This window comes from Ascaphus truei, chromosome 5 (assembly GCF_040206685.1).
Source record: "Ascaphus truei isolate aAscTru1 chromosome 5, aAscTru1.hap1, whole genome shotgun sequence".
In the NCBI taxonomy this organism is placed as follows: domain Eukaryota; kingdom Metazoa; phylum Chordata; class Amphibia; order Anura; family Ascaphidae; genus Ascaphus; species Ascaphus truei.
Genome location: NC_134487.1, coordinates 181087775 through 181100976, shown reverse-complemented (window position 1 = coordinate 181100976; position 13202 = coordinate 181087775). Strand labels below are relative to the sequence as shown.

The window sequence follows — 13202 nt, the reverse complement described above, 5'->3', positions numbered from 1 at the left end:
GAGAGCAGGCGGGGGCTTAGCAAAAAAATAATGTGCACACCCCTGATCTAACCAATGCACATTCTGTTTTTTATAGTGTTCAATAGAAGCCGAGGACATTGTATGGAACGTAAAAATTATATCGATGACCTGACACATGGGCCTATGAGAAAGTAAGTCCAGACCATGTTAACATTGCTACTTCTTCTATTGCAAAAACATATTTTTTTTTAAGTTTTGGTCTCTAAACCAGTTTGCCTTTCAATCTGTGCGCATATTGTAACCACTCCTTTGCCAGAGAGTCCCGCAACGCATTGCTTTTGCATGCTTCGAGCAAGTCACTTTTAAGTCCTCGTGCCTTAGGCATCAACAGGTCAGAGACTTGTGCTGGATTATAATTGTGTGCTGCATACTGTACATTGCTGTGCTATGCATAAAAATGTTTTATTATAAAAAAATAAATATGCATTAAACCAAGTAAGTAGGAAGTGTAGTTCATTGTATCATTTAGTTTTTTGAGAGATGTATATATACATCTACATCTCTCATACATATACATCTCTCAAACAACAAAATGATACAATGAAGATATATAACCCATCTATTAAATGTACCTTTTTATGCTATGGGGCATGTACTTTCTGTTTCCTTTATATATTTATACCTATATCACACGCACATACATCCACAAGCACATACATATATGCGCATACACGCACACATATGTACATACTTACATGTACTTGCACACACGCACATGTACGTGCGCATACACTTATGTACACACATATTTACCTACACACACTTATGTATACATACAAACACTTACGTGCATACACACTATTACGTACACTTAAGTGCGCACAGACACTTACATACACTTATGTACACACACACACACACACTTGCGTACACTTATGTACACACACACTTACCCACCCACACGTACACACACAAACACAGATACACACATATATATATATACATACACACAGACACACACAGACACACACACACGAATAATAAAGCATTGGCCTATAGGGGCAATGAAATCATACACAAAAATACATTACACAAATCGGAGTCAGTAAAAAGGACAGATAGCACAAGTCCTGATAAAGGTCCTGGTTTTGGTACTTTGATTGTTTGACAATACACTTATTTTGCTCAATTACCTACAATTTGCCGCCTCTTCTTTTTCCTGACTCTGATGTGTGTGTGTTCTGTTTACTGACTGGGTGTATTTTCTTTTATTACCAAAGCAATACTGGATCAGATAAACCCAGACTGCCTCTGGCCAAACATCAGCAGCATGTCCCAAATGTTCATGATGCCTTAGCACCCGTATGTAGTCCACCTCCTCATGAAGAGCAGCCATGGAATCCCAGGTAATGTCCTTTATTTAGTGTTCACTATAGATAGGATTGTGTCTACTACAGGGATAAGGTTCTAAACAGAAAAGACAAAGACATCTAGGTTTCACCATTTCTTTCCAGTGCTGCAAAAAGACATTCAAAATACTCAGACGGAAACTCTTTACATATATTCTTTCCAGGTTAATCTTCTGTTGCCACCGTTGTCCTCCCGCAGCACTAAAAACTGTGGAGGGAGCCGCTTTCCTTTATCCATATTTCTGTCCTTGCATATCGTTAGCAAAGAGAAATGCAGCGAGAGTGGTTTCTCCTGATTACACACTTCTCTTCCCTTCCACTCCCTGCACATGTGCAGTAATGCAGAGGAAGTGCTTGTACACCTACATTGCCTCCCACGCCATGTTCTGAGATCCTTTTCAAACATTACAATCTAAGTATAATGTGTAGATACTGTAGTAGCTACACCTCAGTATCACAGGGCCAATGAAGGAGATGCAGCACTGCAATGAATGGCATTATATATTTATGTAGCCTTATGGCTATGTGTAATAGGGAATGGGGATCACTTTTAATTGGTTTTATCTCAAAACTGTTTCCCCCAAAGAGCAAACAAGAAACAGCGCTCAATTGATAATGCAAAGAAAACCTGTATTTAAAAATACAAAGCACACTTAATCCAACGTTTCGGTCCAGAAAGGACCTTCCTCAGGGGAACCGAAACGTTGGATTAAGTGTGCTTTGTATTTTTAAATACAGGTTTTCTTTGCATTATCAATTGAGCGCTGTTTCTTGTTTGCTCTTTGGGGGAAACAGTTTTGTTCTATTTCTGCTTATGGAACATGCAGTGCGTGTGCGACTGAAACGACGGTTGCGGTGCCGGTATGTTTTAATACAATACCATTGGATTATATGATGCGGTGTATATATGTATATATATATACACACACATATATATATATATATATATATATATATATATATATATATATATATATATACACATATATATACATACATACTGTACACATACACAGATAAAGTGCTAAATAATACGACCACTCTGGTGGCAATCGCTATGTCTGTAGGAGAACAATTAAAGTCCCAATGTATGCTGAAAATCCAATTCAACTCTGTGAAACCCCTCTCTCACTTCCCCCCTCTCTCACTCCCCCCCTCTCTCACTCCCCCCCTCCATCTCTCACCCCCTCCCCTCTCACTCCCCCCCCCTCCATCTCTCACCCACTCCCCTCTCACTCCCCCCCCTCCATCTCTCACCCCCTCCCCTCTCACTCCCCCCCCTCCATCTCTCACCCCCTCCCCCTCCATCTCTCACCCCCTCCCTCTCTCACTCCCCCCCTCTCTCACTCCACGCACAATGTTACATACATATATATATATATATATATATATATGTAAATCTATACGCACACACATACTTCGATTGTTATGTATGTATTTCAGAACATGGAGTGGGAGGCTACACACAAATTGGACTTTGAGGCTCTCCCATCAATGTAACAAGTCAAGGGAATGGTGCATTACCAAGGGGGCTACAATGGTATTCTGTAATGTAATAAATAGGAGGGCAGGCACACGTACACTTAAATGACGTAATAAATTATGAGCACGAGTGTGTGTGTGTGTGTATAGATATAGATGTGTGTGTGTGTGTGTGTATATATATATATATACACACATATTTTTAAAAAAAAAATATATATATATATATATATGTGTTTGTTTTTCTCTTTTATACAGCCACATCAGTGCTGATGCTCCCAATCGACCGTTTTCCAGACATCCACACCCCGGTCCATATGTTCATAATAGGCCTGCACCCAGGTACAGTTATCCACCTAGTGAAGATCAACATAGGCATTCCAGGTAAAATACTGCGATTTATCAGTGGACACCAATTTCATAAGTGTTATGTTACAAATGCCCAGTGCAAAGGGAAAACACCTTTCCTGACAGCAGGGCCTGCAAAGTATTGTCATGCACAGGCAGGGCCGCAGACAGATTTACCAGGGCCCAGGACTAGAGTTACGACTGTCCGTTTCCCCTCCCATGTCGGCGGTCTTGTGAGCCCTCCCCCATTTCATACCTGAAAAGCACCCCCTCTTCCCAAGTATTTCTCTCCCCTACGTCAATTACCTCACTCTCACTCAAGCCCCCTTCTCATTCATTCCCTCACCCGACACACACAATACCCCCCCCATAAATTACCTACCAAAAAACCCCACCCACCCAAATACAAAAAACTTCCCACTCCTCAAATACAATTAAAATTAACATAAAAACACCCTCCAAATACATACCAAACCCCCCAAATACATACCAACACCCCCCCCCCAATACATACAATAAAAAAACATAACCCCAAATACATACCAACACCCCCCCCCCCCCCCCAATACATACAATAAAAAAACATAACCCCAAATACATACGGAACTAAAACATCCCCCAAATACATATAATAAAAAAAACACCCCCCAAATACATATAATAAAAAAACACCCCCCAAATACATACAAACCCCCCACCACCCAAATACATATTAAAAAAACAATACATTCAACCCCCCCACCCCGAAATACATACAAAAAAATCCAGTCCCCAAATATATGCAACCCCACACCCCAACCGCCCCAAATGCAGATATGTATATTAAAAAAAAAAACAGCCCACAAATACATACAACTCCCACCGCCCAAATACATACAACCCCCCACCGCCCAAATACATACAAAAACATCTGCACCCTCCAAATACATTTAAAAAATAAATAAATACAGACTTCCCTAACTTGGGGATTGCCTCGGGCCTCTGTTTCCCTGGTTCTCCCCCAGCCGCTGGTCTCTCCTAACTTCTTTGCCCGGCTGCCGGTCCGACCGTTGCCACCGGGCCCGGCTCTCTCCCAGCTGCGGGCCTCCCTCACTGACTGTTCCACGCCGAGCTTCTGACGCCGTCGCGCGCAAGGCCTCTCTCTCATGCCCGTGCGCTGAGCCCAGCATCAGGGGCCCTGCGTGCGCCAGCATCAGAGACTCAGCATGGGACACCGGGCCCACAACACTTCCAGTCCTGGCTCTTTCCCCCTCAGCACATGGCCTGACCGGGGTTCCCTGAGGATTCAGTTGAAAAAATACTGTTTAAAGCGGCACTGTTTAAAGCGGCAGTCCAAGCTGCTGTTTTTTTAAAGTTTTATCTGCCCTTTAATATGTGCATCAATATAATCCACACAATGATAAGTAATTAACTAAGTTGCTGCTCGAGACGTTCTCCTGTGATCGATCGATGAAGATTCGGCTAGGGAGTTCGATTAAATGCCTGTCAGTGCAGCAGAAGAGAACCAAAGATGCAAAATTCTGTGGGGAAGATCATGTGAACAAGCAGTCACTAGATACAATTGGTGCACTACAAGTGAGAGGGCAGGGCTCAAAAAGGGGTGGGTCAGGCCCTGTTTCAGAAGAGGAAGGAGATGTGACTTTGTAAATGGTTGCTATAGAACAAAGCATGCTTGTTACATTATAATACACTAAAAATGTTTTTCAGAGTTTTTGTTTTTAAAATGCTACAAGTATTTTCTCATAGTACAGAACTGATTTATTAATATATTATATAATATATATTAGATAAGTTATGGTGGGTGAGGAACGTGACCAAAAAAAACCTCCACCATATAGCAAATGAAAATATCACTTGTGAGCACATTCACATGTCTTAGAAAGGTCTGAAACCCCGCTTTTCACCATTATTGATCAGCATACAGTGCTTCCACAGCAGCAAGTGATTCTGGGAAATGACATGCAAATGAGCACACAGTGTCACCTTTTGTCTGAAAATACATTTTTACATAGACCCTTATAAACTTATGCTTGCTGCATTGCGCAGCTTTTCAGCACAGCCTGGGTTAAAATGCAAAGCCAGTAAACCTACCCACAGACAGCTGTTTTGACCTTTTTTTTTATCTCATCAGTGTGAGGCTGGTTATATTGCAAAACCAGTATAACCAGCCTCACACAGGTAAGTGTATAAGGGTCAAAATGGATTTTAAGCAAAAGGTGACAGTATGCTCATTTGCATGTCATTTCCTAGAATCCCTTGCTGCAGTGGAAGCAATGTATGCTGGGCGATAATGGTGAAAGGCAGGGTTGCAGACTTGTCTAAGACATGCAAATGAGCATACAGTAATATTTCCATTTGATGTGTGTGTGTGTTTACGGCATGATATAGAACATGTTACATACTAGAAAGAAGTATGCAGACATGCATAACATCTTTTTTCTGGTCTATTTTTAATGTGTCAATGAAACAAGCGATCACACACCCAAACATAACCCATTCACTGCCCTAAAAGTCGTACTCTATCAAAGTGCGCAGAAGAATCTAACAATCTTCATACTCAGCCTTTGTATGACTGTTCAAAGTGACCTATCGCAGGATAGCACTGGTTGTCTAGTTCCAGAAAATATAAATTGTGTCTAGGTGCATCATTGTTTAGTTACTGGGATTATATGAAATAATAGTGGTACAGCAGAATCTGTCGAATGCAACATTGGGATCCGCCATCATTTTCTCATATAAAACTTTACCAAAATAAGCAGGAAATTATTAGAGCTTATATTTCCTTGAAGTGGACACAATGACGTGTAGTTAGGCCCATTCAGACAATTGGGATAGCCATGTTACATATTGCGTTGCAAAGAATCAAAAAACTCCCAAGATTCTTTGCAAGGTAACGAGATAACGGGACCAAAACTTGATCAAACGTTTAACTTGAGGGGGAAAAACAAACAAGGTATGGATTAATAGGACACTCTACAAAAATGACACAACAATCATTGTTAAAATGTCCTTGGTCATTTATAATGTTTGCTATATTGCCCGGTAGTCCTTACAATTTACTGGGTAACTACAGCATCACGTCAAAATACATGTTTCAGACCTTAAACCCTTCGCAGATGTCGTAAGATGCAGATGGGTGTGGGCCACCTACATTTAAACCAGTACATCTATTACTGCTATTAGTTTCCTTCGCTAGCTACTCCTGGCTTACACCTATGAAGTGTGAAGTCCTGTGCTGTGCGGTTACATATTAACACTATTCTTTTCTCTGCCGTTGTAGAGGTAATAATAGGCACAGGTATCATCACAGAAGTTCCTATCCACACCACAATGGGGAAACGTCACAGCAGCAGGGGAACAGCGATCCTGTGCAAGGCTCCACTCGGCATTGGCCAGGATACAAGAGGCATCCAACAGCAGGCGGTCGAGGGAAACCTCCAGCGTAGCGCGAATAACACCTCATGTTTCACAAGCAGTTTGAACCGATTCCTTTACATTTTTCTTATTTTAATAGTCAATCTGCTTTTTATTATTTTTTAGTTTAAATTTTTTTGTTTTTGTTTTTGTTTTTTTTGGTAGACATTTTTAAATCAAAACATACTGTGGACTTTGATTTTTAAAATATTGTGGAATTGGGAATCGGCAGGAAAGAGTTCTGGTTACAAACGAATGGAAGTCCATTTCGGAGCAGAGGTGTAGTGTAGAGTAACAGCACGTATCTTGGGAATCGCTGGCACGAGCAAATCTCAGAACAGCCACTTTGCACAACCCCTCTGTGACTGTGCAATAGAGTCATTCTCGGGAGGGATTTTCCTATACGGTTTTCTGTTTTACAGATGACGTCCGAGCCATGCTCTGCACGCGTTTTGTTTTTCCTTTTATATTTAACCTTGTGCTGTTAATAAAAATAAAAAAGTGTCTGTAAACCCTTCCCTGTCAGAGAGGCCTGCAAAGTATTGCCTTGGTTACACAGAAGGCAACCTCTAGGTGGAGTTGCAAGTACATTGGGAGAGCCAGCTCCTTCATTGCCTTAGAACAGAGGGGGCCAACCTCAGTCGTCAAGGGCCACCAACAGGAAAGTATTAGGGGTATCCTAAAAACCTGACCAGTTAGTGGCCCTCGAGGACTGGGGTTGGCCACACCTGCCTTCGAGGCCTGCGTGGGTGGTGCAGGCCTCTCTGTTGGCAAAGTGTGGCATGCCACTGCTCCTTCACAACTTTATGGTGCAGAAGTACACAAATGTACAGAAATTGTCACTGACACATTTGTCATCTGAAAGCTTTAGGTTGGCATTTTGTTGCTAAAGGGCTTAGCACCTCATTGCAGACCTCTCCTACAGCAAAGGTCCAATGAATTTGAGGTCACCAGACACCCCTCTTATCAGGTAAAATATTAGCCCCTGCAAACCCTGCACGTAAGGAACAAACTCACCTTTTGGTTTCTTGCATCCATCTACTCAAATGTGTTTTTAGGGCAGGCTACACCCGTTCTGAAAGATCGTCACTAAATGATTAACAAAAATCATTTTGCATTGATGTCATTTATGGCACTAAAAGGATCAGATTCAAATGCATGTTTATTAATTGCTAATACTTCTGCTTCTTCTGGGCCAAGGAAGTAGGGTAGTGGGTTTGTAAATTTAAAAAAAAAAACATAATGGTTCTTTAGATATTCGGGGGGGTGGGCAGAAGTGGCACTTTGTTTCCGCCCACCCCTCCCCCCCCCAGTGTCTTATAAAAAGTAGTGGTACTGTGCTGAATTTCAGAACCTTTTAAACTGGGGAAAAGCTCTTTTGACCTTATTTTCAAAAGATTTATAGATTACAATTCTCTGTGCGTGCTCATTTGCATGTCATTACCCAGAATCCCTGGCTGCAGTGGAAGCATTGCATGCTAAGAGATAATGGGGAAAGGCAGGTTTGTGGACCCGTCTGTGCCGTGAATGTGCTCACAAGTGGTATTTTGATTTGCCTTTCTCTAAAAAGAAACTTTTATCATGACAGAGAAGCTCTGTAGTGGTACTTTTGTTTGCCACTTCAACTAATGAATATACATTGAGACGAATGGGCTGTTTCCGGACGAAAATTCTGCATTGACTTCTTGGCCCAAAACGACTCAATCGGCCACTTCGGAATGAGCCCCTAAATAAGTTCAAAAGGGGTGTTGCCTGTCTGGGCTAAAATAAGCTTGCGCATTCATATTGGTTTTTACAAGGTTCCTAGTTTTAGAGTACAATTTGAATTGAAATGCTTGGAGTGTTGCAGGGAAGACGCCTTTAGTCGTATAAACCATTTCTCTGCATGAGGGCTCAGTCTCGCATTGCACCGCAATGTGCTGCTTTCCTCTTTGGCAGTTAAAGGGTTTAAAAGGGAACCCCAAAAAACATAAATTGATAGATTAATGTCATCGACTGGTGGCTCTTCCAGAAAATCTACTTTACTATTTAAATCATCAGTTCACCTTTTCTTTTTTTTCCTCTCTCCACACGGCTTCATTTATTAAAAACATTCAAAAAGTTTTTAAAATTGAAAAAAAAAATAATACATCCATGATTTTATAATTCCCGGTGTGATATACTTACTAGTGGAAGCATTTCAACTGCGCATTAATGCTCTGACTGGACAAGTTTAAACATAGAGCAACTAAGGGAACAGTTGCCAACTCCAGTCCTCAAAGGTCACGTTTTCAGAATATCCCTGCTTCAGCACAGGTGGCTCAATCAGACTGAGCCACTTGTGCTGAAGCAGGCATATCCTGAAAACCTGAACTGTTGGTGACCCTTGAGGACTTGAGCTAGCCACCCCCGGTATAAGGGATCATCTGTGTGTTTGGGCAATCTCCGGTGTAGTATCTAACACAATTTTTATTTTGTTCCCTCCTTTCCCCCTCCCCCCCATCCCCCCAAAAAAACTGCATCCGCTCCAAAGAACCCGTCAATAAGTAGTTTGTTTCAACATGGCAAAGTATCTTGAAGTGTGAGTGACTGCTCCAACCCCTTCGCTGCCAGAGGGGGTCTGCAACACATTGGGAAGTATGTGCAGACAATATACCATCAATCCCTGCACGTGCTCTGTGGTTCACATTCATTTTATGTTCCCTTTTAAGTTTTCACTGAAACGTTTGGGGATTTTTTTGCACACATTTGAACCCTGTGCCGTGCCAGAGTGGGCCTGGGCGAAGAGATCTTTACAAACGTAAGTTTGGCAAGCCTTTACCAAAGTGATAGCGTTCAGGGCTGTGTTACAAAGCAGTTTTTGGTGGCCGTTTTTAAATAGTCCACACACAAAAACCGTTGCAGAATCTGCCCTTTTTCTGTTTTGCTGCTCCCCTCCCTCCCCCCACAGGATGTTCTTTGCATTGCAGACATGTTTGACTTTGTTGTATCTGCTCCCTACTACTGTTGTGCCACTGTGCCAGCATCGCTGCCATCTTTAATAAACTGGCTGTAATCAAGGGGTTATGTAGCCAGAAAACCTCAGAACTTAAAGCACAGTGTGGTTTCTGAAAAGCCAGATCTACACAGCTCTGTATATGTTCTGTTTTAAAGGAACAAAGGGGCATGTTTGCCCAGGAAATAAGAGCCGCAATCAGTTTCCTTGGAGACCAGCTGCCTCTCAATTGACATATTTATGGAAAACCCAAGATACAGTAGGTAAAGTCCATGCTTGGAAACAGCAGTACAGGGCCAGGGGAGCCCCTGGTAATGCAACATGATACACTTTGTCTTAACACCATCCAAAGGTAGTAAGAGAACAGGGCAGTAAATTCGGTGTTGAATTGGTCAATGAGGAGTTACACTGCACTAGATTATGTGCCATGGTGGCCAGTTGAACTCCTTCAGCGGTATAAATGGATTGCAAAGGTGGTTAAAGAGGCTGTTCCTGGTAAAAAAAAAATAATGAAACATTAAGTTCAATCGGCACCATTACAAAGATTCAATCATCCCTTAATGCATATGTATTTATTTAACATGGTTGGTAAGCAGGGGCACTGCATAGCTGAACCGTGTTAATTTCAGCACCATACTACTTACCAGTATTTCCTGGTTATTTAAATCCCCCGTACCAGTGCTTCATGTTAGTCTGCGTGACGCTGGAGATGTAACCCTCCATTTTGTTTCCCCTGGAGAGGAGGAACCGGCAGCATCTTCCTCGGTAAGTTATCTTGGGAACCAGGGGATCCCCCATGATATAACGCGGTTCAGCACAAAAGACACCCTGCTTCCTGTCCAGGTAAAAAAAAATGAGTTTGACAACGAATCTTCCGGTTAGATTGCTCGTTTGTTAGAGCAAATGGTGGAACGCAAAGCGCCCATGACGTGCCAGATTTTATGCGGCGGTAGCTATGTCATGCGGCACCCAAAGGCTTAATATATGTCTTGCTGCAGTCTTCTTTGCCAGTAAGATAGTGAATGAAATTGGTGTCATTTCACTGCTCCATTAAGCTCGCTCATTATTGCAGCCAGTACAATCGTAATAAATCAGAATGGGCCCATGGCAACATTGTATTGATTAAATGGTTTTTCACAGTAATGTAGTATTTTCAGACCAAGGGATCAATTTCAGCTTTGTGCATAATATCAATCTAATGTCACAGACCTTAACTGTAAATCTGGCTCAGCATATCAATATATTTATGTTCTGCCATCTAAGATAGCCAGTCACCCATGTTTTATGTTTGACTAAAATAAAACAGATCTGAAGTAGCTGAATTGCAAGGGCCGGGGACAATCAAAACAAGTAATAAGTGAAACGGTTACGTTATTGGTGACTGAATATTGTAAGGAATTTAATTACACTTATACATTCTTTTAAACTAAATGTATTTCACTCACTGCGTTGGACAATTCAGATTGTCCATATAGAAAAGATGCGCGTGCTTATTATTCTAAAACCTCAGATTTGAAGGAGGTCGTGATATCCCCATAACATGAGTTCCTCAGAGATTAAACTACAGTGTGCAGTGATTTCCCAACCTTGCAGGTCTTTTCAGTGCACTGCTGCTAATACTGGACACTAGAACTGAATCTATAAATATAGCTCACATTAGCCTATTAAAGGGTAGAACAAAATCAAAGCAAAAGATGATCATTTACTAATGTTATGAGGTGCAAGCATTTAAAGAAGTGGTTTAAACCAGGAGTAGCCAACTTCAGTCCTCAAGGGCCACCAACAGGTCCGGTTTTAAGGCTATTCCTCAATCATAATGATTGAGTTTCCTGTGCTGAAGCAGGGATATCCCTTAAACCTGGCCTGTTGGTGGCCCTTGAGGACTGGAGTTGGCCACCCCTGGTTTAAAGTATTGGTACAGCTGGCTAAAGAAGCAGCATTCGGAATACCGTATGTTGTACATGTGTTTTAGGTTTTTTTAATAATGTTTTCAATTGTTCCGGTTCCCTATTATAAAACCTTTGTATTGTGTTACACAAAATGTGGCACATATGCTAAGACCGACATGGTAGACAATTTTGATGTGATTTCTCCAGAGGACAAATAGCCATGAAAATGTTCCTCGAATGTACGATCTCTACATTTTCCACACACACAAAAAAGGTAGAACAACCCAAAAATCTCCAGGAAATTGGAACTACATGTTAGACAGTTTAAAAAAGGCTGATTTTAGTTCTATGCCACTTCCTGTGTAGTGAATGCAACCGTTATTAAATTGCCCTCATTAATCCTTGCCCTGCCAAAAAGCACATTGCAGAGCAAAATTAAAGCACCTTTCATAAAAAGGAAACAAAAACTAGGGCAATCACTAATAAATGGTAAAGAAAATGTGTATAAATGGTGAATAAATGTGATTATATAAATGTAACGGGTGCCCCCCTCCCCCCCAATCGCAGATAGGGTCCTCTAGGGAAATACTACTCTGGTTACACATGGCTATAGTGTGCTGCACCTGCTGGCTTACAGGACTCCTGAGTCTCCCGCTTGATGGTATTCTGGGGAATGGCATCAGGACTGGCTTGTGAGGTAATGCTGAGTTATACTCACTCATGGTACAGCACCTCCATCTCTTCCAGATCCCCAGCGTAGTAGGGAGGAGTCTCTGAAAGAGAACCTCTATGTGCACCTTCTTCCCAAGTGACTCCACAATCAGGACAGAAGCGTTCTTTCTCTTTGGCATCCTTTATTAACAGCAGACATGGGCAGCCGCCCATCATAGTGGCTGGTCATCTAGCCGCTCATCTCAGGTTGCCAACCCAATGGAAGTCCCTGACCATAAACTCCCAGTCAATCGCACTGAAAGCAGGTCTAGCTCTTCCCTTACTCCCTAATGAAGTAAGAGGTATAGTCTTCCACACCACTCCCTAAAGGGAGGGCCACAAACACTGCCAGAGCCCTGACAGGTTGCTGGATAGACTCACCTCACTCAGATGGTGAGGCACACACTCACTAAATAGAGGAAGTGCTGCATATTATATAGCTTCAGTAGGCACCACCCCTGTGTCACTGTAAGTGGACACAGAGCCTGATGTCACTTCCTTCACCAATAATACACAGCACATGAGGTGAAGGCAAACCCCATGATTACTCCTGGCAAACCTGCCCTTTAACAGGGATTATTGCACAGGAGGAGAAAGACATGTAACCCCAAAATTAGACAGGGCTACATAAACAAATCACTTACATGAGGTATGTGGGAAAAGGCTGGATCGGGGGGGGGGGGGGACACTTCAGATCTGCAGAAAAATACCTATTTCACAAGGAAAGAAAAGAGGAAAAAACATAATAGTGTATAAACTCAAATTCTATAAGGCTGTGGCCAGAAAGGGAGCTGGCGCTCGTGCGCTGCGCCCTGCTCGGCCGGGCGATTCGTGGCCGGCTAGGTGGGCGTGTTGGGGGGCGTGGCCAAGACGTAACGGAGCTGGTTCGCTCTCATTGGGCAAAGCGCTCACGTGACGCGCAAATTCAAATTTGCTTGCTCTGCAAGCAGGTAAGCGCCGTGCATGCTCAGGCGCTCGCTCACGCTAGCCACACACATTGCCGTAATGTGTTTC

The 13202-nt window shown here is 42.4% G+C and overlaps 1 protein-coding gene and 1 long non-coding RNA gene across 5 annotated transcripts in view; one reads left to right on the top strand and one right to left on the bottom strand.

Annotated features, from left to right (window-relative positions):
* Positions 1-7129, top strand: part of DUSP11 (dual specificity phosphatase 11) — a 44337-nt gene extending 37208 nt beyond the window's left edge. Inside the window, exons 7-10 of one of the 2 annotated variants that reach the window (XM_075601387.1) lie at positions 77-152; positions 1242-1367; positions 3111-3194; positions 6481-7129. In XM_075601387.1, coding sequence (XP_075457502.1) covers positions 77-152; positions 1242-1367; positions 3111-3194; positions 6481-6646 — 452 coding nt within the window. In that variant the 3' untranslated portion in view covers positions 6647-7129. Of the gene's footprint in view, positions 1-76; positions 153-1241; positions 1368-3110; positions 3237-6480 lie in introns of both variants that reach the window. The other variant, XM_075601386.1, reaches the window with a different exon arrangement.
* A 2661-nt stretch (positions 7130-9790) lies between these two features.
* The window catches only part of LOC142495643 (uncharacterized), a 30401-nt gene continuing 26989 nt past the window's right edge, over positions 9791-13202 (bottom strand). For all 3 annotated transcript variants that reach the window (XR_012801783.1, XR_012801784.1, XR_012801782.1), the window contains 2 exons: positions 10233-10423; positions 9791-10080 (listed from right to left, as the gene is read on the bottom strand). This is a non-coding gene — a long non-coding RNA (uncharacterized LOC142495643). The remainder of the gene's footprint in view (positions 10081-10232; positions 10424-13202) is intronic.